The following is a 26,480-nucleotide window of genomic DNA, read 5'->3' as shown; positions in this document are numbered from 1 at the left end:
AAATGTGTCATCTCCACCCACACACACCGCGTTGTGTTGACCTTAGCCTATTGATAGTGATGCTATGGGTTAGAAATGCCTGAGGCACTCACCTGGGCTGTATTACTCATAGAGAGCCCCCACAGGTATTTCTCCCCACAGGGGTCAATGTTGTGACTGGACAGGCCCTTGTGGTTCTTTTTTTTTTTTTTTTTTTAAGATTTTATTTATTCATATGAGAGAGAGAGAGAGGGAGACAGACACAGAGCATGAGCAGAGGGTAAGAGGCAGAAGGAGAGGAAGAAGCAGACTCTGCTGAGTAGGGAGCCCCATGCAGAGTTCCATCCTAGGACCCTGATATCATGATCTGATCTGAAGGCAGACATTTAACCCAACTGAGCCACGCAGGCACCCCATCCTGTGGTTCTTATTATGACTATAGGAAGCACTTCAGTGAGTAACCATCAGGGAACTTTGAGGAATAAGATTTATTACTCACAAGTCCTGGAGGGTACATGGAATATCTGAGAGCCAAAAAGTGAGGTAATGGGTAAAGAGAGAGACAGCACAAACCTGGGGCTCTGCTTTGAATAGTGTCCAAGGCTGGAGTGTTTAGATTCACTCTTTATTAGCTAATTTTAAGCATAAGAGAATTAGAGAATAGGAAGGGTGAAACCAAAAGAATGTTGAAGGACCAAAGTTGGAGGGCTAACAATACCTTATTTCAAAGTTTATCATAAAGCTACAGAAATCAAGGCAATTTGATCTTGACATAAAGACAGAAAATCGTATCAGTGGAACAGATATATGTGGGCAACTGATATTCAATAAAACTACAGAAACAATAGAGTGGAGAAAGGATAATTTTTAGAAAGATTTTATTTATTCATTCATTCATGAGAGACACAGAGAAAGAGAAGCAGAGGCAGGCTCCTTGGGGAGCCTGATGCACAACTTGATCCTGGGACCCTGGGATCGTGCCCTGAGCTGAAGGCAGACACTCAACCACTGAGGCACCCAGGCGTCCCAGGATAATCTTTTCAATAATTGGTCCTGGAACAACCAGTTTTCTACATGCAAAGCAATAAACTTGCATTCACATCTCAAACCATATGCAACCCTCAATAAGATTAATAGATTTCTCATCAGAAATCACTGAGGCCAGAGGCAGTGAGATAATATATTTAAAGTGCTAAAAGAAAAACTTTATCAACTAAAAATCCTATATCCATAAAACTATCCTTCAAAACTTGAGAAATTAAGACATTCTGATAAATTAAACCAAAATGACTTACCACTAGCAAGCTTGCCCTACAAAAAATACGAAAAGGAGTCCTTCAGATAGAAATGAAAGGTACTAGATAGTAATTTGAATCCACATGAAGGAAGCACCAGTAAATGTAACTACATAGATAAATATAAAAGACATAATAAATATATATATATATATTTTTAATTTATATATTTTTTGTCTTAGCTCTGGCTGCTATAACAAATTACCATAGACTGGATACTTAAACAACATTTATCTCTCAATTTTGAAGTCTGGGGAATCTGAGATCATGGAGCCAGCATGGTTACATTCCGGTGAGGTCCTGCTTCCTGACTTGTAAACAGCTAGTGGCCTTCCTGTTCAATCCTCACATAGTGAAGAGCAGAGGGCTAGCTCTCTTCCTCTTCTTATAAAGACTCTAATCCTGTCATGGGGGTTCCCACCATTGTGATCCAGTTACTTCTCAAAGGCCCCACCTCCAAATACCACCACATTAGGCCTTCAATAGATGAATTTGGGAGGAACACAAACACTCAGTCTATGGCATTGTTTGCAACTCCTCTATCTGGTGTAAAAGACAACTACATAAAGCAATTATTATAAGCCCATGATGATAGATGTACAATGTATTAAGTAATTGGTATGGCAATAACAGCAAAAAGTGTGAGGGGCCAGCAGTGGAGCTATATAGAAGCAACGCTTTTATATGCTATTGAAATTAAAGTGGTATTCATACTATAGGCTGAGATCTTCATTGTAATCTTCAGGGTAACTACTAAGAAAGTAACTTTAAAAATATGGTAAATAAGACAAAGGAATTACAATTGTACACCAGAAAATATATATTTAATCCATAAGAAGACAATAATGAAGGAATAGAGGAACAAAAAAAGAAAGAACACAAAGAGCAAAATGACAGGCATAAATCTTACATTTAATGTAGTCACATTAAATATAAATGGATTAAATACACCAATTAAAGTGCAGGTACTGGCAGCATGAGTTAAAACAAAAACAAAAACCATGATCCCATTATATCTATTTACAAAGCCACGCTTTAAACTCAAGGACACAAATAGAGTGAAAATTAAAAGGTGGGAAAAGATATACCATCTATAGACTAACCAAATAAGAATTGGAATACCCATAGTAATATTAGATAAAATCGATTTTAAAACAAAAATTCTTACTAGAGACAGAGAAGGACATTTTCTAATTATGAAAGGATCATTCTATCAAGAATATATAAAAATCATTGACACAGAGAAGCCTAACAAAAGAGCCCCAAAATATATTAAGCAAACACTGAGAGAATTGAGCGGAGAAATAGACAAAACAACAGTAATTGGAGTTTTCAATACCCTACTTTCCATAATGGATAAAAACAATTAGATAAAAGACCAAACAAGAAATAGTTTTGAATACTATAGACAAACTAGAACTAACAGATAACTATAGAATGCTCCATCTTCAACAAAAGCAGAATATGCATTTGTCTCAAATGCTCCGACAACATTCTTCAGGATAGATCGTGTGTTAGGCCATAACATATTAACTAGTTGCCCTAATAAATATGAGAGAACTGAAACCATAAGTATGTTTTCCAATCCTAATGGAATGGAACTAGAAAACAATAACAGAAGGAAATTTGGGGAATTCACAAAGATGTGGCAATTAAACAGCAAACTCCTAAATAACTCTAAAACTCCTAAATAACTTGGGTCAAAGAAGAAATCACAGTGGAAATTTGAAAATAATTTGGGATAGGGATCCCTGGGTGGCGCAGCGGTTTGGCGCCTGCCTTTGGCCCAGGGCATGATCCTGGAGACCCGGGATCGAATCCCACATCGGGCTCCCGGTGCATGGAGCCTGCTTCTCCCTCTGCCTATGTCTCTGCCTCTCTCTCTCTCTCTCTCTGTGACTATCATAAATAAATAAAAAAAATTAAAAAAAAAAAGAAAATAATTTGGTATAAATTAAAATGAAATTACAATATACCAAAATTTATGGGATGTATCTGACACAGTGCTTAGAATCCCCAATAACTTCTGAAACATCCAGCTGGGGCATCTCTTCTCTAGTCAAGGGCAGAAGTCCTGATAAACAGGACTGATTCCAGATATCCACAGTAAATGTTGACTGGATCAACGGTTGAACCTTCTCCCCCTGAAGGCCACAGAACACTTAACATGTGTCAAGCTAACTTCTGCTTCCATGCATAACTTTTTTCAAAATGTTCAGTGGCCTCATGTCCTCTAGGGTTGAGGATGAACTCCTTAGTCTGGCTTTTTGGTCTTTCCAAAATGACATTAACTTCATCTTTCAACCATATTCTCCACTGCTCTCCAGTATTCTCCAATCAGGGCCATAACCATTCAAGAGATTTTGCTCCCTGTGTGCTAGGAGAAAGGGCACAGACTTCAGGGCTAAGTAGGCCATGATGCAAATCTTAGCCTATTTTAAAATGCTGGGTGGTTCAGTTTTCATATTAGTAAAATTGGGATTAGAAAAATCTACCTCGAGGGGCATCTGGGTGGCTCAGTTGGTTAAGCGTCTGACTCTTGATCTCCACTCAGGTCTTAATGTCACAGTTGTGACTTCAAGCCCTGCATTGGAGCCTACTTAAAAAAAAAAAAAAAAATCTCCCGGGGACCCTGAGTGGTTCAGTTGGTTAAGCAGCTGCTTTCGGCTCAGGTTAGGATCTCAGGATCCTGGGATTGAGGCCTGAGTTGGGCTCCCTACTCAGTGGGGGTCTGCTTCTCCCTTTCTCACTGCCCCCCCCCACTCATGCTCTCTTTCTCTCAAATAAATAAATAAAATCTTTTTAAAAAATAAATAAATAATACAAATTTTTAAAAAATCTACTTTGAAGAGTGCCATATGCATTACACAGTGCCAGGCACATAGTAGAGATTCCTTATATAGAAATAATAATAATAATAACAACAACAACCACAAGGACTCCTGGGTGGCTTAGCAGTTGAGCATATGCCTTCAGCTCAGGACATGATCCTTGGTACAGGGATCAAGTCCCACATTGGGCTCCCTTTGAGGAACCTGCTTCTCCCTCTGCCTATGTCTCTGCCTCTCTCTCTGTGTCTCTCATGAATAAATAAAATCTTAAAGTAATAATAATAATAGAAATAATGTTATTGCTATTCTCCAACTATCCACATCCTCAGTAACCCTCAAAGTCTTTCCAAGGTCCAACAACTACCACCTCATCTCTGACTATTCCTTTCCTCATCTAGTATAGCTCTAAGCAGCCAAAAATTGATTACTCTGGTTATTATATATTAATAAATATCATTTCTCATCTAGGCGGCAAGCAACTTGAAAGTTTATATTATGTTCTAGTCTAGAACACCTCTTCAGCAGTAGAGCAGTATAGTGCTTAAAATCCTAGACTCTCAATAAAATAAAATAATAAAATAAAATAAAATAAAATAAAATAAAATCCTAGACTCTCAAGTCAAACTGGATTCACAACCCAACTTCTTCCTTTATTACTTAAGTGACCTTGGGCAGGTTGCCTAACCTCTCAGTGCTCAGTTCCCCATCTGTGAAACGAGACAGCAGTGATAACAGTGCCCACGCAGTGGGCTGTAGGACTTATATGAAGAAGAATGTCTGGCATAGAGTATCTGCTTAATTATTGTCTGTGGAGTAAATTGACTGAAAGTCCAGAATATGAGGCAGGCAGTTGCTAAAATTAAATCAATTGGCACATGTTAATCTTCACCTTCCACCATAAAAATTCAATTTGGAAACATACTACTCACCTTGGTAAATGTGCTTGATTAGAGCGTTTAGAACAACATAGTAAGATGGAATCATTGTAGCCAAAGTTGTTTTTCAGGAAATTATTTGAGACTAAGCTGAAAGCCCTAAACCTAGTAGTCAGGAGAGTATCTGTATGTGTATTCCTCACTGGGGCTCACAGTCCTAAGAGACAGACCTTGACTGTTTTGTCTAATTAGTAGAGGAAGGAGTTGGGACCTAGAAAGGTTGCCTTCTGGTGTTCCGGGTGAATTACCCAGGAGTAGGCAATAGCATTCCTATTACACAGCAGAAGAAACTGAGGCTCAAAGGTCATACAGTTGGTGGCCAAATTCAAACCCAGCTCTCCCTGACTCCTAAGCTCCTACTCCTCATAGTCCCTACAGGATGAGGTGGCCATGGGCATAAAGCAGGATTACCTCAGACTTTTTGTGAATACACACAGAGTCAGCGCTCTAGCCACTGAGTTTGAAGACTCTTGCTCACCTTCATGACTGAGGGGTTGGTTGTTTCCTGGCTGAGAAGTGGACTCAGGACCTTAGAGAAAAATGGAGACCCAGCTTATGAGAGAAGGAAGCTAGCACTGCCACAGGTCCTCCACCTCTTGTGCAGAAATGGTCTCAGATGCCCTTCACCTGGGCTGGAGTAAGGGGAGGAGGGATTCCCCACCCCTCACAAACACTAAAGGCAGAGATGAAAGTGGCTGTTTTCACACAAGGGCCACTTCTGGTTTTGCTCCCCACCCAGCCACTTGGGAGGGCGTTTCAGCTCCTTCTCAGAACGAAAGTGACGTTGGTTTCTCTGCCGCAAGTGAATGAGGGGCAAAGAGAGGTATCTTCTTTGTTCCTGGAGCCTGCCCTAGAGTTAGCGCAGTGCTCTTCAGAAGATCGAGAGGCGCTGAGCGAGGCAGTGGTCATCTCTGGCGACCCAGTCATGTCCTGGCAGCTCTCTGCAGCCGTGGCGCTCTTCGTGTCCCTGGCTCGTGAGTGACACCCGTGGCTTTCCATGGTGACCTGCTATCTCAGGTCCTATTAAATTCAAATGCACTCTAGTGCGGTGGACCAACGTAGGACAGGACAGACTGCGAACAGCTGTAGGGCTTCAGCTGCTGTGGGTATTCCACTTGGGAATGTCTCCTCCTTACTGCCTGTCTTAGATGCATGGTGCACACCCTTATTTTTTTCCCAAGGGCTTTCACAGTTTGGACTTATTTTCTAGGAGTCTGGAAGAGTAGGTATCCACTCCAGAAGACAGTGACACTATCCCTGGTTCCAAATGGGTTCTGGGCACGGGAGAGTTTTAGAAATCACTTAGATTTAAGAGATGGAGAGAACTGAGCCAGGATTTAGCAATGGGGCTCTTGCTAAGTACATTGTGCCTTGCTTTTCCTGTTTTTCTCAAATGGAAGTGCTATGTTTGCATTATATAAACTGTGAACTGTGAAGATGAATGAGATGTGATCTGACAAATTATGCTGTTTCAGAGGGGTGTAAACCGAGGAGTCAAGATTTTTTTTTTAAACTACCATTATACTTCAGGTCAGAGAAGCTGTCCGGGAAACTGGGCTTTTAATGATTACCTTATGTGCCTACCCCCTGCTTTCGCAAGGAGCATTCTCTCCCTAGGATGTTGAGTCCTCTTGTGTGCTGTTACCTAGTTGCTGATTAGTTCACAATTCCTTCTAGAAGCACTGAGTTGAACATGTGAGGGAACCACATGGCCCTACTAACATGCTTAGTGGGGGATGCAGAGGCACTTGATTGTGACATGAATTGTCAGGAAAGTTGGGTGAAGGGTCAGGCCAGTGTCCTAATCCAGGCTGTTTTACCTCTGCCACATTTTCAGAAATACAGTTTCACATTTTTCTGGAGGCAGAAGGGGAAATCTAAGCAAAGGGTCTCAGTCTAGCAGTACCCTCAGTGACCTGTGTGTGAGCACCAGTTCAGTGGTTGCCAGGTGACCGGCTGATTCAGAAATGTAATGAGTGCTCAATAAATTCCCGGGGAGGTTGAGAGGAAATACCTTCTTCACTGCCCTTTCCTCTCTGAGCTGCAGATTCTCCAGGGTGAGCTGAGTGAATGAAATGTGTAAAGGGACCCTGTTTTCCAGAAGAAGTTACTGAGGCAGGTTAGTGAATTGCTCATGGTTACTCAACTAGCAAGGGGCAGCTGTGAGATTTGCATCCAGGAAGCCTGGTTTCTGGGTCCAAGCTCTGCACTACTGTAATATGGGGCCCTGCATGCGTAGGTTTAGAAATAAACAAGATAATGTATGTTTCTCTTTCATGTGAAAACAAGTCCAGAAGAATCCATACCAGGTCCAGTGTGGGAGCTCATTATCTTGGATCCTCCATCCTATGTATGACTTGGACCTACAAGGTCTTTTCATGGTTCTAAATGTCCGTTGGAGCCCCAACCATCACATACAAGTTGCACGCTGGTCTGAAAAGGAAAACATAAAGGCAATAGAGAGGTCACATAGGTGATAGAGCCCCCTTCAAGCAGCATTCTTGGAAAGCCCACATAACCCTACCTCTTCTCTTGCTTTGGCTCAAATGCAGTCACACATTCCCACCCAGCTGGAAAGGAGTCTTGGAGGTAGTGTTCTTTATTCCAGGCAGCAAGGGCTCAGCTTAAGTTTGTGGTTCTGTTACTAAGGAAAAGGGGGAGGCTGGATTTGGGAGTAGCTAGCCAGCAGTCTATGCCATGGGACTGGAGCCACTTCTGTTCTCCAAATCTCAAGTCCCACAAGAAAGTAGCAGAGGTAAGATTTGCATCTTTTTGCTAATAGATGGAAGTTTAAATCGTGAAACTGGAAACAGAATCTAAGAGCCCACCCTTGCTGTCTCACACATCCAGAAACAGTCTTCCTGCTGTGCCCAGCCGGGGCTGCCTCTGCTGCCAGGGGAGGTACTAGAGAAAGCATTTGGGGGCTAAATTCAGTTCCCTGCCCCTCAGTGTGGTCATGGGGTTCCATTTACTTCCCATTTACTTCCTAACTGTGTTCCCAACTGCAGACAAAGTGTAGCCTCCAAGACCAGCCAGGCCTGTCCCCAGCTCACCTCTCACCTCAGCTTCCTCCTTCTTATGTTCCATCATGCTTACCCCCTTGCTTTTCTCCAGATCTACCAGGCTCTGAAGACCCTGTGTCTTTTCACATACTTTTCCTCCTGCCTGGGATACCACTTACTTTCTTGTCTGCCTAAAGAATTTGTCTTGGTGTTGGATTTCCTACACTACCTCATTGCACTCAGGGCCTCCTTCTATAATAACACTTGTCACACCAAGGAATGTGGGCCACTTATGTGTCTATCTCACAAGGCGTTGAGCCCCTAAAAACAAAGACTCAGTGCCTGGCATGGAGCTTGGTTCAGAAGAAGCTCCTATATATCTGTTGAACAGGGTGCAGCAGGGAAACCAAACAAAGGCTATGTGGGAAGGATCAGCCATATGGGAAGTACCTAGAGAAAAAGCCCTTGCATGGTCACAGACTTGGCTGATGAGTCATCTCTCAGCTCCTTCTATGGACTGTAGGGGAATCCAAACCTCACACTTCTTCCTGCAGCTCATCATCTAGAAGAGTCCAAACAATGGGTTTAGGTTCTGGGGTACTTGTTTGCTGAGTCTCCTGAATCCTGGGGAGAAGATGCTAGGGGTTTCAGGGTGGCTTGACAAATCAGCATGTGAATTCCAGGGCTGTGTTCTTTTGAGGAAAGGAAGGGTTGAGACAGATTCTGAGTTATGCCTTGTCCTTACTTCTGCCTGCCACCTTCTTTGTGGGTCTCAGACAGACCTATGAATTTAACTAAACCTTTACAGAGTCAAAGGTCCTGTTTAAGAACTGTGACCCAATTTTGACAAAGATTGGTCATATATGTGTGGTCATATACATAGACTTCATAAAACAGAGTATTTTTCAGAGCATTATTTCTAATAAATACTTAACATATGAACTTTCTAAAATGTATGCACAGCATACCACTCCTGTCAGTTTTCCATCTAATTACCTGCCCATCTTTTATACCCACACACTTTTACAGGGAGATGGGAAGGGGAGGGGAGAAGCCACAGAGGGGAAGGAGAAGACCATTAGAACAATATTTCCCAGTGCTATCTGGGAACACACTGGTTCAATCTGTAACACACTCTGACACTTTTGGTCCAGCTACCTGCTGGTCCAGGCTTCTGCCTACCACAAAGCCACACACCATATCAAGACACCATGACTGCCATCAACTCCAGCCACTCCACAAATATTTCCTGCACACCAAGTATATCTTGATGGGTACCATGAGTCATCTTGTCCTATTTGGGATGCTGTGCATTCATGAATGATCGATGTGCTTTTCCTCTCTTGTTTGACTTCATTTATCATTATTGAGAGAGGACTTTTAATTACATTATGAGGAAGGCTCCCCCTTTCAAAGGGTGTGTTACTTAGTTGAGGATATTCTACTCAGTTCAGAAAGTTTTGCCTTAGCTCATAAACATAAGCCATAAGCCATGCACAAGTGGGATTTTTGTCAAGGATCTAATGATCCCCCTGAAGAGAACAAAAGGCAAGTAGTTTCCAGTCTCCCAGAGTTCTCTACAGCAATCTTTGCTCACCACTACAAGATATTCCTGGAGAGCACATCTGGGAATGAGTTCTCTTTCTCCATAGTAATAGTATAAACTTAATGGGGTTTCTGTTGGGGTCATGACTGAGGAACCAGCAACTCAGGTTTAGCCCAAATAAATTGTGAGAACAAATCTTCCACTGTCAACTGTCTTAACAATCTGGAAAGGAAAAATCTTGCTCCAAGTTCTACAGTGTAGGTATGAATTATGCATACAGTGATTATATGAAAGCTTACAAGGAAAACCTACAGCCCATAAGATCCACAATTCTCAAGTACCAAACATTTAAAAGTATCCAAATGAACATTTTAGACACAAAAAAGGACCATTTAGCAATAGTCTAACATAACTTAATGTCATTAATAAGCCTTTCCTAAAGGTTATTCAAGGCAATTTGAACTGACGCATTTGTCTTTCTCATTTTTCAAGTCAGCTGCGCAGAAATGATTCATAAGCTTTACTACTGGGCTTGAAGTGAGAACTTTCCTTCTGGAAAATAATCACTATTTTATCATATAAGCTTTTGAAAGCCTCACCAAAGACCACCATTATGAGGGTCTGGTGATATGAGATTCCTGGAGAAGCACCCCACTCTTTTCTGCTTTTATCTTCTCTCACCATTCTTCCCAGTGATGCACATCACCTCCACCCACCCCAAATCTAAGGGCAGGCTTTGGTTTAGACAGGAGCTCAAGTGTCACCTCCAAAATTTACTTGGTGTCTCACCTCCAGAACATACTAGTTGTGGGATTATGGTCAAGTTGATGGGACTTTTCTAAATCTGAGTTCCCTCATCTGAAAAGTTGATAAAGATAGAACCCATCAGAAAATTTTTGAGAGGAGTTGGAAAAAGATGATCCTTGACCTGAGGCCTGCCACTTAGTAAGTGTCCATTAACTTGGATGTTTTATAGTTATTATTACAGGAAAAGTAATCACTTAGAAATGTAATAAATGAAAGAGGGAGATAGTAAAGGAATTTATGGATGATTTTGATTAGATATGAACTTCAGTACTCTTTAAACACCAACATAGAGTGATCTCCTTCCCTTTTGCCTGTGTTTTGCCAAGTCACTGGCCGGCCAGCACCAGGGATTCCCAGCTCCCCTGAGTATAAATACAATGGGCAAATACAATGAAACCATAGCATTCAATAGACAGAGCCATCTCTCAGATACCTGATAATAAACTCTCAAGGAACATCATCTGCATTTTGCTCAGCTTTCTGATTTGCTATGGGCTTGGGAAGAGGCAAGGATAGAACTATTCTGTTTGAAAAAGAGCCAGAGACCTTCCACCCTTAAGGAATGTCCTAGGAGAGAACCTGTGACAATAACATACACTATAGGTATGCTTGATGGTCTAGCAAAGCTTCACTTAAACCAATTTGTTTGAGCTTTATAATAATCCAAGGTCTACCATGCTATTATCCTCATTTACCCATCCAGTTATCTATTCATCCAATTCATATGCACTGAATACTTTCTATGTGTAAGTACTGGTGGTGAAAAAAAAATACAATCTCCACCTTGATGTTGTTTTTAATCTAGTGGGAGAGATGCACAGTCAACAAATAAACCAACAAATAAACATATAATCAGGACTATTATTCTGCTAATATACCCTGTGTGGCCAGGCTTACTATTAAATATGTTAATACCATCCCCTTATATAATTACTAGTTGTGATTAGTGCAGTGCAGGCAATGAATATAACACTGTGTTGGGGAATTATGGGGTGGGGAGCTATTTTATATAAAAATGACAGGGAAGACTCTCTGAAGAGCTGGCATTTAAGTCAAACTATGAAGGACTGCCTACCAGATGCATCACAGTAATTATGGCTTAATTTTCTTTCCTACTTGAGAAAGCCTGGTGATGTAAAGAAATGACAGGAAATGGTCTATCTTTACAAAAACTGACAGCAAAATAAAAAAATGCAAGGAAAACAAATCTCCCATCATTGGAAGTAACTATGCATAGATTGGATGAACACATGGAAATATTCATAGATATAATTCACATATCACATAGGATTTGGACTAGATGATTATTAAGACCCCTTTTGAAACTAGGATTGTATGATTGATTGTTTGCAAACTACATAATTCTATGTAAGTCTTTTTTTACCACATTGATGCTCTCCAGTTCCATCAGGGCATTACAGCAACACCCCACCCAGGAACACTCTCCATCCAGAACTATCTGGATTCACATTGGAAGATGGGGAATGAAAGGGCATCAATGCTTAGATATTTAGCTAAGCATGACCACTTTGTGGTGCTAGTACCACACCCCATACAGACAAAGGGGCTGGACACAGAAGAATATCTGTAGTATGATCACAACCCTGTAAGAAACACGAGTACAACCCAAACTTTTAAATTGTGGCCTTGTGGTAGAATTGTTGGCGATCTTCACTTCATTGTTATACTCTTATAAATTTCACCCAAATCTAAATATATACATATTCTTCATTAAAAGTAAATAAGCATGTTTGAAAATCATACAATAAGTCATATTTATCTTCAAAAAACTTAAAAGTAGGGGGCTCCCTGGGTGGCTCAGCAGTTTGGTGCCTGCCATTGGCTCATGGAGTGATCCTGGGATCCCAGGATCTGGTCCTGTGTCGGGCTCCTTGCGTGGAGCCTGCTTCTCCCTCTGCCTGTGTCTCTGCCTCTCTCTCTCTCTCTCTCTCTCTGTCTCTCTGTCTCTCATGAATAAATAAATAAAATCTTAAAAAAAAAAAAGACTTAAAAGTAGAGCCACCATGTGATCATGTGATCCAGCAATTACATTTCTGAATATATATATGGAAGCAATAAAGTTACTATCTCAAAGAGAAAAGTAAATAAATAAATAAATTTTAATTTGTAGTGAAGAAATTCACTTTGGGGTGGGGAAGGGACTCACTAATGTGAGTTCTTAGCATGGTAACATTTTGTTTCCTAATTTGCAGTGATTTTGCATTATGGCAGTCAAATAAGAGCAAAAATGTTTCCAGAAACTGTGGACTTTCAACCTACAACAGCAGCAACAGTACGGGCCACAGCAAAACCTTTCCTGCATCTAACTAACCAAGTACCTAGTCAAACTTTAGCAGCAAGATCAATGGATGGTCATATCGCCTCTCAAAGAGCTGCCACAACCTCCAGCTCTGAGCCCCCAACCACACATACAACAGTAAAAACTCTAGTAACAACTTCCTTGGTAACTGCAAACAGCACCCCATCTAGCAGCCCAATAATCTACACCCTAGTCACTACCATCGTCACACCCAATAACTCAAACACAGCTGCTCCAGTCACTGAGGCTACAATTGGCCCTAGTGCAGACCCAGGTTCACTGCCAACCACCAGCACTCCATTGGCCCATACAACAAGAACCAACCCCTCAACTCTCAGCCACAAAACTAGGAAAACCACCCATTTTGGTAACCAGACCACCCTTCCAGCAACTTTGTCCACCTCAACACATAAGAGCACATCCAGTCACAAGTCTGCTCAATCCACTCATGCCCCGGGACCAACCACAGCAGCACACAACACCACCCAAACGGCCTCACCTGCCACCCCAGCTTCTGGGCCCACTCTTGCACCTCGGCCTTCATCACCCAAGACTGGAATTTATCAAGTTCTAAATGGAAGTAGGCTCTGCATCAAAGCAGAGATGGGGATAGAGCTTATGGTTCAAGACACAAAGTCGGTAAGTTGGGGCCATACGACTGTAATACTGTCTTCAAAAAGTTTGAGTTCAGTGTGTCTCGCTAAGATTAAATATTCCCCTGCATCTTGTGTCTTTTGATGAAAAAAAAAAAAAAAGCTGCAAGCTCCTCTTTCTCCAAGGTGCTCCATTAAAAGATGAATCTGGGGCAGCCTGGGTGGCTCAGCGGTTTGGTTCCGCCTTCGGCCCAGGGCCTGATCCTAGAGATCCGAGATCGAGTCCCATGTCCGGCTCCCTGCAGGGAGCCTGCTTCTCCCTCTGCCTGTGTCTCTGCCTCTCTCTCTCTCTCTCTCTCTCTGCGTGTGTCTCTCATGAATAAATAAATAAATCTTTTTTAAAAAAGATGAATCTGTTTTAGAATACATATAAAAATGAAAACTGATAACGATTGGCTGGATGAAGACAGACAGCAAAATTGTAACTATGCATACCTCTCACTTTTTAGCCAACATGGGAGGAGTGTTGGGGTGTGTTCAGTGGTGACCCCAGCTGGACCATACCCCTCCTGATGACTTCAGGCCTCAGCAACTTTCCTGTGAAGTGAAGGGTTTGGCTTACATGGTCCATGGTTCCAGCCAGCTGTGACATTAGTATCACAAGTCCAGGTTAACAAGAAGATTAGATGGGATGGGAGTGGGGTTAAGATGATTTGACTACTAAAGGAATCACTGTAAAAATAATACTTTGTTTTTCCACAAAGGTTTTGTGAAACCTCCGCATTCAGGTTTTCATTTGAAACAGAAGTACATTAGACAGCAAGGCCTTTCCTATAGTACCCTGTAACATGCTTAATTTAACAAAAATTAAATTCCATGCAGTCTATCAGGAATAGACTGGCTATAAATGATCGATTGAGGAACTCTTCCTGTGGGAGAACTCTTTCTTTAAAAAATCTTTTGAACATAGTTTAGGAATGAGAGGTGTTTTTTAGGGACTTTGAAATTTTCACATGACTTGAGTCTCAGGCTCACTTACTAGCCTGTGCTTCTGGTTCCCTAGCTAGAGTTTTCGTCTACTTCTCATTGATCTGCTCTATTTTATTTGGTTTAGGTTTTTTCACCTCAGAGATACTTCAACATCGACCCCAATGCAACCCAAACTTCTGGGAACTGTGGCTCCCAAAAATCCAACCTCCTTTTGAATTTCCAGGGTGGATTTGTGAATCTCACATTTTTGAAGGTAAGGGCTGAGCTCTTTCATACTAACTGGCTCTAGCATTGCTTTCCCTATTCCTCACCCTGGGACCCAGTGGTGCAACTCCACACTTGACTTTAAGTTCCAAAGGAAATAGATGTCAGAGCCTTTTGAGATATTCCCTGATAAGAAAGAAGGGCATGGAGATGGAGAGGAAGGAAGTGTCGACATCTTATGTTTACCTTCTTCCCCCTTCAGCCTCCTCTGTGCAGCCCAAGAAGGGCTTCAATGCCTCTTAGGGGAGACTTGGCCTTGGGGAACCCAGCCACAGGTGCCCTTTGCAAACCATCCAAAGGAGGAAGTTGTACAGATCAACAGGCCCATTGAAACTCCCAGTGCACACACAGAAATAGGATTATTATAAGACCAAGTCAAATGTCACAATAGGTTCTTTCCAAATGCAGCAGGCAAAATTCAGGGACTAACCACACACTGGGTTTTTCAGATGGTATTACAAAAGGGGTAGACAACAGAGTGGAGTAGAGAGACTATGGACATGAGATTAGAGAGTCTTGGCTGAAATTTGACTCTGTCACTTGTTCTCCCTATGACATCAGGCAGGCAATTTAACCTGTTTGAGCTTTATTTTAACACTTGAGAAATGGGGAAAGGGAATTAAAGATCACCTGTGTAAAAAGCATTGTCCAGTACTTGGAAAGCAGATGTTCAATAGCCAGTAGCTATGATTACAATGACTCGAGTGGATAAATATCTTGGGGATACAATGTTGGTCACCCCACTCTCAAAGGAGAGATTTGTCCCAGCTTCTCCTGAAGTGTCATTCAAATAGGCCGAGTAAGAGCTGGGAAGGAGGTGCCAAGAGGACATTTGCAGCTGGGACTTGGTGTGGGCTTCCTTCTTAACCTGTCCAGTGTGACCCCTAAGTTAGAGGGGTCTTGAGTAGCAGAGCTTGGAGGGGAATGAGCATAGACATTGCCATGAAACAAGTCAATATTGGCTCTCAGCCATAGTACTTATCAGCCACACGATTTTGGACTGGTGGAGGCACATTTTCTTGTCTATAAAATGGAAATAATTACATCTCCTAGTGGGATCCTTGGGAGAATCAGAAATGGCGTATGTAAATGGTCTTGCACAGTGCTTGACACCTAACAATGTTCAATAAAGGGTGTTGATATTCTTAACTTGGTGTCCAAGGCTTTATCTTCCTTGTGCATATGGTTTTCCTTGAGGTAGAAATACACTTGAGAAGCCAGAGGTTTGCTTTCAGTATCAAATGGGCAAAACATTCTCTCTCACACCAGAACATTCTGGGCAGAATATGTTCTCTACCACTGGACAGCTAAGGTAAAACCTACAAAGGGGCCTGAAATTCTTCTAAAGTCACTTCAGCAAAAGGGCAGAGGGTTCAGGCACAAGTATTTATGCTTCAGTTCAAAGCTTGATTCCACCCAGATTACTGCTTGTGTGAGTAACTGTCTGAGGGAAGGCATCAGAAAACTCCAGTGTTTGTCTGTAGCACGCAGTGGCCACTGCCTTAGGCAGGCCTGCAAGTTTCTTTGGCACCCTTCAATGTCTCTTTTTGCTCCTCTCCTCTGTCTCCTGATGCCCTATATGCCTGCCCTTCCAATGCCTTCAGGCTGGATTCTGTTTGACCAAACTCCACCCAAAGGTTGAACCCCTACCTTTCTGCAAATCTCTGTGCCTCCAGAAGTATGGGTAGGAAATGAATACTGAGATAGAGCTAGATGGAGCAGCAGGGCCTTCTCTCCCTCCACCCATTTTCTGGAAGGAGCAAGAAGAGCCACTAGCTGTGGCCCCAAGCTTGCAATAGATGCTTTGCCTAGGTCCTGCCAACCAAATTCACCTTATTCATTTCATTCCCCAGCACCAGTTTCTCAAGCAGCTGACCTTAGCTCTACAACATGAGAAAAGCAAAGAAGCTTGTAGAAAGTAAATTTTCCCACCAGCCTGAGTCCTTCAGGAGAATTTCCATATTTTAAAAGAGAACTTGTTTAAGCTAAAATGGTGGCCACAAACCCAAGGATTACAGGGACTAAGCATAGAGCTTAATGAAAGAAGTAGGCTAATAAAATTTTTTTTTTTCCTAGAAACAGGCAGTCTTTCTTTTTTATTTTCCCACTTTTGGTGAAGACTTCATCTTCCCATTAAGTCTGCATAAGGAAAACATGGAGTAATGAGATGACGGAGGCAAGCCTCAGAAGTGAGGAGACACAAGGGTGGGGTAGGGAGTGCCCATCCTCCCCAGAGGGGCAGCCACTTGTCAGCTCTGGCTGGCAGTGTCCGTGGCTGGCCGGCATCTCCCCCTGGGGGCTTTCACTGTCCTTCACAGTGGACATTCATTCCGGATGATGGGGTATACATTCTGAGTGGCTGCTACCCTACTATGTCAGTTGTCAAATATTTTACATATTACCTCTCTTGGGTGGTAACAAGAAACCAGTGTTATCAGATCTCCTGACTGTTCAAGACAAGGCAGAAATATCCAGATCTTTTTATTTTTAAATGTTGGCAACACATTTTTTTTTTGAAGACTTGAAAAGTGCTGGCCCAACAGAACACAGTTGTAAGCCAGATTTGACCTGTGGGCACTCTGCCCTAACTGGTGGTCTGTGTCAAATGCATTTAGGCAGGAAAGCCATCTAGTTTCTTCCGCAGGAGAAATGGCTTCAGCAATACTGTCAGCCACTTTTCAAAATGTTGCTTCCTTCTAGACCAGTGCTTTTCAACAGCAGCGGTATTAATATTTGGGGCCAGATAAGTCTGTGATGGGGGCTACCTTGTGCCTTGTACGATATTGAACAGTATACCTGGCCTCCACTTGCTGGATGCCAGTAACAACACCCAGCTCCAAGGTGACAACCCCAAATATTTTCAGACGTTGCCAAATGTCCCCTGGGGGGGACAATCACCCCTGGCCAAGAACTACTGCTCTAGAGAAAAAGAGTCTTGGAAAATAGTTTATGTTAGTTACAACATAATAAATGTTATGAGAACCAAATTGTAGAATGGTAAATGGATGCTGGTGAGCAAGCCTGAATTAACAGTTTATTAATAGGAATTTACCGAGCACCTATGTGTCCCAAACACTGAACCAGACATTATGGGAGTAAATAAAATAAATATATGCTATAGTTTCAGGTTTCAAAACATGTACAATAATTTGTAATTTTTTAATTGAAATATTGCCAATAATAGAAACATAAAGGAAAACTTGCATCCCGAACTGTTCCTTCACAGTTCATTTCATTCCCGTGTCATTTCTATGTGGCCATGGACAAGTCACCAGTTCTGTTTCCGAGCCTGTTTCCTCCTCTATAAGATGGGGCCAACCACTACCTATTTTGTTGGGCTGCTGTGAAGGTGAACCAGTCCATCATATGTGGTAATGCTGAGTGTGGCGTCTGGCCCATAACGGGGTTAGGAGAGGTAGGTTTCCTTTCTCATTTCTCTCATTTCATTTTTTAAAGAACTGAAAACCTTTCTATGTCAGGGTCTCATTTGATTAAGGTAACAAACTGAAAGTCCTTCAGGCCCTCCAGGTGCAAGATAAATATACCTCCCTACCCCCGCACCCCACAGCTTCCTTCCTGCTAGGAGAGTTTGTTTTAGAAGATCTTTCAGTAACTTTGTGTAGAGTTAATTTTTCCATGCTCAGCACTACCTCTTTCTCATCCACCTGGCTGTCAGGGCAGCTTAAGGTTTCCAGCCCTGACTCTGGGATGGGACGTGGAAAAGATCAGTGGTCTGGGCGTGCCAGGGTAGGGAGGTGAGGGGGGGGCTGGAGTGGAGGGTGTGCTCTGGGGGTAGGAGGGTGCACTCTGAGCCAGGCAATGTTCTGGCCTGCCCAGCCAACATCTGATAAGCTAATGCTGCCCACTGCCCTGCTGCTTACCCAGAACCTTGCAGGGGTATTTGGAGCCCTCTTAACTTACAGATTCCTGAGAATTGCTATCAACATTCAAATGTGAACACCCTCAGAATGCACTATGTAGAGCTTCCCTGGTATGCTGTGTTATTTCATGCCCCATTTTCCCCTATGCTTTTCCCTCTGCCTGGAATGCCCTCTCCCACCCCTCAGCCCCTTGTGCATTCATGCTTTAAGACAGGCTCCAGGGATCCCTAGGTGGCGCAGCGGTTTGGCGCCTGCCTTCGGCCTAGGGCGCGATCCTGGAGACCCGGGATCGAATCCCACGTCGGGCTCCCGGTGCATGGAGCCTGCTTCTCCCTCTGCCTGTGTCTCTGCCTCTCTCTCTCTCTCTCTGTGACTATCATAAAAAAAAAAAAAAAAAAAAAGACAGGCTCCATTATCTTTACCCTGTGAAATCTCCCCACTGCCCCAGGCCCCACCTCCATCCCAGGTAAAACTGGGAGACTTTCTTCTTTTGGTTTCCCAACCTTCCACTGGTTATCCCCTGACCTCCCTTAACTGCACATTTTGCTGTCCTGAAGGTGTGTCTGTGATTTATTCCTGGTGCCCAGCCCTGACTTTGTACATAGCATATCTTTAGCAAATTGTTGAATGAGGTAAGGAATCCATAAAGGAATGAATCTAAATTTCACAGAGACTCTTGGCCAAACTGCCAAATAGTAGACCAGCAGCTCCAAAGAAACGGCCTCTTTGGCTTCCCATTGCTATATACAGAGCAAAGGTTTCTTGTCATAGAACACAACATAGAACACAACAACACCGAGCAAAAAGGCCTGATTGATGTTGAAGAGAAAATCCACATCCTGAACATCTGTGACTATGACACTCCCACAATGCATTTTGCTGAAATGGGCAAATGCCCTTCTTGGGCAGGTCAATTGGCTGGTTTGCTTTGGACTTGGTCCTTTGTTAAGGAAGATGTTTAGGACCCTTGGGGAATTAGGACCCCTCTGACGAGATATTGCAGAGCTCTTAGATACTGGCAATGAGAAGCCACTGTGTCAGCATCCCATCGGTTGAATGGTGAGATGGGACTCCAGCAAGTGGTCCATTCAAATGGGCACATTGTAAGTGCTGAAGTGCCACATTTAGCTGTTAGAAGTCCTTAGCCCCTTTTGACAATGCTGATAGGTTCACAAACGATTTTCACTTTGTTTTCAAGAATCTGACATGATAGATCTTTGTTGCTTTCCAACCTGAACCCCAAATGTGAAAAACATCTGGCAGAGAATCACTTTGTGGGCATCAGAGGAGAAAGCAGATACTATAAACTGCATAATGAATAGCCTGTAATTTCCCTCGCACTTTGGGTTAAGTGTGACATCTGCTTGAAGCTCCCAAACCCTCCACCCCTTCCTCTGTACCCACCTGTCTCTCATCCCCCAGAGCTGAGGTTTAGGCTCTGTTTCTTTAATCAGTAGGGTTGTCGAAGCTTAACTTCCTTGCTCTCTCTTTCTATTTGTGGTAGATCTGAGCTCTAAGAAATAGACAAAAAAATGATCATTTGAGCTCAATGAGACAGGTTTACTGGGAAGGGGCAATCTAACTTATTATCACTGTTGTGAATAACACTGGTCAAAATTTGAGTGAAGACTGTAATAAGTTTTTTTACATGGATGTCTTCGGTTCATCTTCACATCAAACGGAGAGAGTAATTTTGTTATAATTTTCCCCATCCTACTAATTACAAAAATTAGACTTTTGTAATGTTCTCAAAGATTTGACAACTCAAACTAGGTCACATAGGAACAAAAAGAAATTTTTTAATTGGCATTAAAAAATTCTTAGCAAAGCTTTGTTCTCCCAAAGAGAAGGTTAACCACTCTCTTTATATTTCTTTTACTTTTTAATTTTTAAATTCCTTATTTAAATTCAATTTAAATTCAATTTAGTTAATAACATATACTATATTATTGGTTTGAGGGGTAGAATTTAGTGATTCATCGGTTGCATATAATACCCAGTGCTCATCACATCATGTGTGCTCCTTGATGCCCATCCCTCAGTTATCCCCACTCACCTCCCCTCTAGCAACCCTCAGTTTGTTTCCTAGAGTTCAATGTCTCTTATGCTTTACTTCCCTCTCAATTTTCATCTTATTTTATTTGTGATTTATCTGTGATTTCCTGACTTGTTAATTTTAGCCGTTCTGACTGGTGTGAGGTATATCTCTTTGTGGTTTTGATTTGGATTTCCCTGATGCTGAGTGATATTGAGCATTTTTTCATGTGTCTGTTGGCCATTTGTATGTCTTCTTTGGAGAAATGTCCGTTCATGTCTACTGCCCATTTCTTAACTGGATTTTTTATTATTTTGACTGTTGAGTTTGATAAGTTCTTTATAGATTTTAGATACTAGGCCTTTATCTGATATGTTGTTTGCAAATACCTTCTCCCATTCCATAGTTTGCCTTTTAGTTTTGTTGACTATTTCCTTTGCTGTACAAAACCCTTTTATATTGATGAAGTCCCAATAGTTGGTTTTTGGTTTTGTTTTAGCCGAGTGATTTGTTCTGCAACTTTGTTTTCCATTGATGGTGGGGAACAGGAGTTAACAAGCTGTGGCCCCCAGGTCAAATTCAGACAGCTACCAAAAAATGTAGAGTCTGCAGCCTAAGAATTACTTTTACATTTTTAAATGGCCGGGGGTGGTGGTGGTAGACAATATTATGTGGCACCTGAAAATTATATGAAGGTCAAATTTTAGTGTCCATAAATGAAGGTTTTGGTAGGTGCTATTTGACAAACATGGCCACACTCGCTTATGTACATGTTGTCTTTGGCTGCTTCTGTGCTACAATGGCAGGATTGAGTATCAGCTACACAGAATCACAAAGCCTAAAATATTTATCATCTGGCTCTTTACATAAACAAACTTGCCAATCCCTTTTATAGAATAAACCAGCCCTACTACCATTCACATTATGCCAAATTCTAAACTTCTGAGTCTAAAAATAAATGTTTTTCTCTAGTTTAAATAGAAGACAATTTCAGAGTGCCTGGCTGGCTCTTTCAGTGGAGTATGACTCTTGATCTCGCTCAGGGTTGTGAGTTTGAGCCCCACGTTGGTTGTAGAAATTAGTTAAAAAGAAAAAGACAATTTTATTTCTATTCTACTATTTCTATTTCAAAACTTTACAGAAAAATTGGGCACAATTATCTAGATAAAACTCATTTAGTATCAGTAGCATAAATTATATAAAATTTGGAATCTCAAGGAAAATAAACATCTGCCTGCACTTTTGTTTACATGAGTCACCTAACAAATGATTTTCCTTTATCATAACCATAGACATCAGCTCAGAACCCAGGAAACATTTGGCTAATAGAAGGAAACTGGATATGGGCTCCGGACTCTATCCTGTCATGCCATTAAGGTGAATTCACAGTGAATGTGAGCACTCTGCCATCTGCTTTGGAAAGCCCCCCTTTTGGCCTTAGCCCTATATAGCACTGGTTCTTGGGGAGCAGAAATGGCCCTTCCTATCAAGACTGGCTTCATGAGCATGTAACTTATGTAGTCGGCCGGGCCCATGCTTGGTTTAAGCTTTGCTGTCCTCTCTTGAAATTCTTCAATGACTTTTGAACAGGAAATCCTATATTTTTGTTTTATAGTAGGCACCACAGATTATGTAGCTGGTCCTGCTTCCAATAGATGGCTAAATATGAACAACTGCATTTCAGGGAATGTGAAAGAAAGTTCTAGTGCAACAAATTGTTTGTCCATACCCACATATCCCATAGAGGAAAATGTAGGGCAGGATCCTGTAGACCAGATTTTGCTTTGTGTCACTTACAAACAATGTGAGTTAGAGATAGATTCTTAACTCCTCTGAGTCTCTTTGTTTTCAGCTGCAAAATGGGCTGATAATATTTTTTCTTTCTCAGGCAGCTGTTATGAGGATCAAAGGAAGCAATGTAGGTAAAAGCATGCACTTAGTAAACTGTGAAGCCTTTGTAGAAATATAAAGCTTTTCCTTATGTGAGGATAGATGGAGGAGATGCCACAGGAAGGGGAAGATTCTAGGAAGTCCCCTATGGAGCTCAGAGCTCACTTTATCACTGTTCTCCTGCTGCTCCTTAAAGCAATCTCATACTTGCAGCCAAGAAATTTCAAAAAACAAAGTCATGCTTGTGTGACTGTCTTCCTTAAATCCCATCAGTGGATCCTCTCTGCTCTTAGGATAGAGCAGGGATCTTATAACAGTGACTTTGGGCCCTGAAATACAGGTCTCTTTATGCTAAAAAGGACCCCAAAGAATAACCTCAATAGATCGTTTGTGAAAGTGACCAAAGAAGGGCCTGGGTCACAGATATTCTCTCTAAAACAAATGGATGGTCCAAGTACATTGTTTACTTTGCCTTTGCGACCCAGGACTGAGCACCTTGAAGGAAGGAGCCAGGTCTTATTCTTTTCCAGGACCTAGAGCAATACTGATCTGGAGTATATCTAAGAGAAATTAAATGCTAGACTTGGAGACAAGAAGCTTGGGAGTCATATCTTTCCCTGCCACCTATTAGGGCTGTGACCTTGGGCAAGTCAGTGAGCCTCCATTTCTTCTCATTTGCTGTGAGGATTAAATAAGGCATGGCATAGAAGTGTCTGCTCCAGTGCCCCGCACAAGGTAAGAAGCCAGGATGTAATAGGTGCTATTTGATGAATTATAGGATCTAGAGTTGAGTGTATCAGTAGGAGTTGCCTTACTAAAACAGTTTCTATTTTTAGAACCCTTATATTGTATAGGGAATCATCATTTCATCTACAAATAATACATAGATAGACTGAATGTAGTCAAGATAATTATTGTTAACTTTCTTTATGACCAGACTTGAAACTACTAAAGGTAATTCAATTTCAGATTCTGATTTTGGTTGTTTTATACCTCTGTTTTTGCACCTCTTACTTGTGGATAGTTTCTAATGAATGTTTGCAAAAAGTAACTGCAAATCACCTACTTTTAAAAACCCCAAGGCCTCCTTTTTCAACTTACCCTTCCTTATCTCAGTTCAATTCCCTTTGTTTCACACTCTTAGTGTCTCAGGAGTTTATAGGGCTGTTTGTAATGGTCTTTTTTTTTTCCCCAAAAGGACAATCCCTGAATAGAATGTGGAACACTGCTTAATATTTCTGAACACAACTTCCAAGTCCTCTTTGAGAACACCCCCTGATCTCAGTAAGCCATTTCTTTCCAGAATCCCTCATGGTAGCCCTATCTAATCATTTTGGAGACATGAATCCTTTAATCTATTCAAAGCAATTCTATACCCTCCCCAAGAAAATGCCTGCAAAATTTTGAACACATTGTTTTTCCCAGAGAGTTTATAAGCTCCATGAAGTCCACCCATGATAGCCTTAAAGATGAGTGGTCTCAGGGCACATGGGTGGTTCAATCAGTTAAATGACTGACTCTGAGTTTCAACTCAAGTTAATCTCAGGGTTGTGAGATAGAGCCCCATATCAGTCTCCAAGTTTAGACAGAGTCTGCTTGGGACTTTCTCTCCCTCTTTCCTTCTGCCCCTTCCCTCTGCTCTCTCTCTAAAATAAACAAATCTTTAAATGCTGAAGTTATTTCTGCCTTTAAAAAGATGAGTGGTCTCAGTTTTACCTAGATATTCATTACTAGTAAAAGCTTAATGTGTACCCCTCCAACCTCTCCACCTTCCAGATGTATATATATTTTAACAGGGAGAAACTTGGCCTAACTTAAGGGACTCTGGAGTGGTGGAATTTGAATTTTAGGCTCTAGCAACAAGTATGCAGTAGAGAAATTTGGGACCAGGAGTAAACTATTTCTTATTATTTATTTATTGTGTGGTATATTGACTTTTTTGAACTTTTCAGACACAATTATGGCTCCATACCACTACACCCCCAAAACCCCATATCAAAGATCAAAGAGCTGGAATTTTGCCTAAACAAAGTTTTTTTTTTTTTTTTTTTTTTTTTAATGATGAGTTTTAGGACAGTGTGTGGACTTCTCACATTCCTGTAAGCATCAGAGATTATTTGTTGGAGATGAGGCAGTGCTGCTTTATTTTATTTTTATTAAGATTTTATTTATTTATTCATGAGAGACACACAGAGAGAGGCAGAGACACAGGCAGAGACAGAAGCAGGCTCCATGCAGGGAGCCTGATGTGGGACTCGATCCCGGGTCTCCAGGATCACACCCTGGGCTGAAGACGGCGCTAAACTGCCGAGCCACCAGGCTGCCCCTTGCCTAAACAAAGTTTGTAAACTAGGATCGTTAACATAAAAAAAGATTGCCCGAAGGTTAATACACTGCTGTTTTACAGGATGAAAACTCATATTATATCAATGAAGTAGGAGCCTATTTGGCGGTCTCAAATCCAGGTAAGTAGTTAGAGAAGGCCGTTCCACTAGCAGTGATGCTGTGCTTCAGGTTAGCTCATTTCACACCCCATTGAATTGCTAATCTTTGATGCTGCTTTGGAGAGACAGACTGAGAAAGTAACCAGGAAAACATACTACATCTTTGTTTGCTTCAGTTTGCTCATCTGCTCATGAAGGAGGCTGGAGTACATTATGTCAGGGATCATTATCAGCAACTGTAAGGAGTTTAGTGACTTTTGGACAGATTTGCTATTGATGGTGCAATTTATTCTAGACTCTTGGAATCATGCGTTCATGCTACAAAAACACCCCCAAAAACCACACACACACACAAAAACAACTGTAGTTAGTGCCAGCTAGGTGCCAAGCCCTGTAATAGAAATCCCTATTATCCAAATGTATAGTCCCTGCTGTCATGGAGCTTACATTCTAGAAGTGGGGAGAGGACCATAAACAGACACATTAAATTATAATAGTTAAGTAGTGTTAAGTTCTATGAGCAAACACAAACAGGTCCTGGGGGAGAGGATTGGAAAGATATTCTTGGTAGGACCTTTGGGAAGCCCTCAGGGGAGGAAAGTATCTCTAAAGAGGGGAAGTTTGAGTAGAGAGGTATCCCCATTTGGGGGCTCTGGGCCTGGAGGAGCCTTTTTTTCAGGTGGCAGGAACAACAGATACACAAATCCTTAGAAGTGAACTTGCTCATCTGTTCAGGGAGTGGCAAGTACTGCGTGTGCCCAAGAGAGTGAAGAAAGCAGCAAATAAGGTCTGAGGGTCATCCAGGCCAGACCATGTAGGGCTTGTGGGTAAGATAAGGTGAGAACTTTGGATTTTAGTTTAAAGTGTGAAAGGTTGCCATAGGAGGGTTTGGTGTAGGGAAATGGTATATCAAATTTACATTTATAAAAATTCAGTTTGGTTGCTATATAGAGAATTAGCCACAGTAGGGCCAGTCTAGAGAACTCCTCTAAGGTTCCTGTCTAGGAAAGTAATGCTCCCAGTCAATTCAGACAAGTTTCTCAAGGGTTCAAATGTTTCTCTGGAAAGCCCAAACTTGGATAACAAACCATTGCTGGCACCTACTCTGTGCCAGGTACCACACATGTCTTTTTTCTCCTTTTTAAAATTCTGTCTTTTGACTAGCTTAAACTTATCTTATTAAGGAACCTATACTAAAGAAACTTGCCAAGAGATGAAAATGTGAAGAAATGTCTATTTAAAATATAAGATACATTTTATTGATGTTGTTCAAGAGGATGTTGTCAATGATTATTGGTTAAAAGTAAGTAAGATGTCAAGTTGACAACTCATTTTCATATATAGTACCTCACTTAGTCAAGGGTGCTCATATAGGCTGGGGAATACATATTGTGAATTCTAACATAAATTAGCAAATGATATCACAAAGCATGGACTAAATTTTAACCAGCAATAGAGTAGTAATGTCTCAAGAAACAGGAGAAGGGAAAGTCAGACCAGAAGCTAGGCTAGAGGCTGACAAAGGGGATAAAACAACAACTCAACAATTCCAGACTCAGCAGTAGTAGCAGAGCTGTAGAAATCACAATAATGATAATTTACACATCAGTGGTGGTGGTAGCGGTAATTACAGAGGTAATGATTGTTGTAATGTTAGTGGGAGTCATA

At 41.6% G+C, this 26,480-nt stretch overlaps 1 protein-coding gene across 1 annotated transcript in view; it reads left to right on the top strand.

Annotated features, from left to right (window-relative positions):
* Positions 1–5,787: 5,787 nt before the first annotated feature.
* The window catches only part of LAMP3 (lysosomal associated membrane protein 3), a 34,445-nt gene continuing 13,752 nt past the window's right edge, over positions 5,788–26,480 (top strand). Inside the window, exons 1-4 of the mRNA XM_077879825.1 lie at positions 5,788–6,014; positions 12,609–13,354; positions 14,423–14,551; positions 24,776–24,833. Coding sequence (XP_077735951.1) covers positions 5,966–6,014; positions 12,609–13,354; positions 14,423–14,551; positions 24,776–24,833 — 982 coding nt within the window. The 5' untranslated portion in view covers positions 5,788–5,965. The remainder of the gene's footprint in view (positions 6,015–12,608; positions 13,355–14,422; positions 14,552–24,775; positions 24,834–26,480) is intronic.

This window comes from Canis aureus, chromosome 31, assembly GCF_053574225.1.
Source record: "Canis aureus isolate CA01 chromosome 31, VMU_Caureus_v.1.0, whole genome shotgun sequence".
Lineage (NCBI taxonomy): Eukaryota > Metazoa > Chordata > Mammalia > Carnivora > Canidae > Canis > Canis aureus.
The sequence above is the reverse complement of the archived record's forward strand: the minus strand, read 5'-3'. Positions and strand labels throughout refer to the sequence as shown.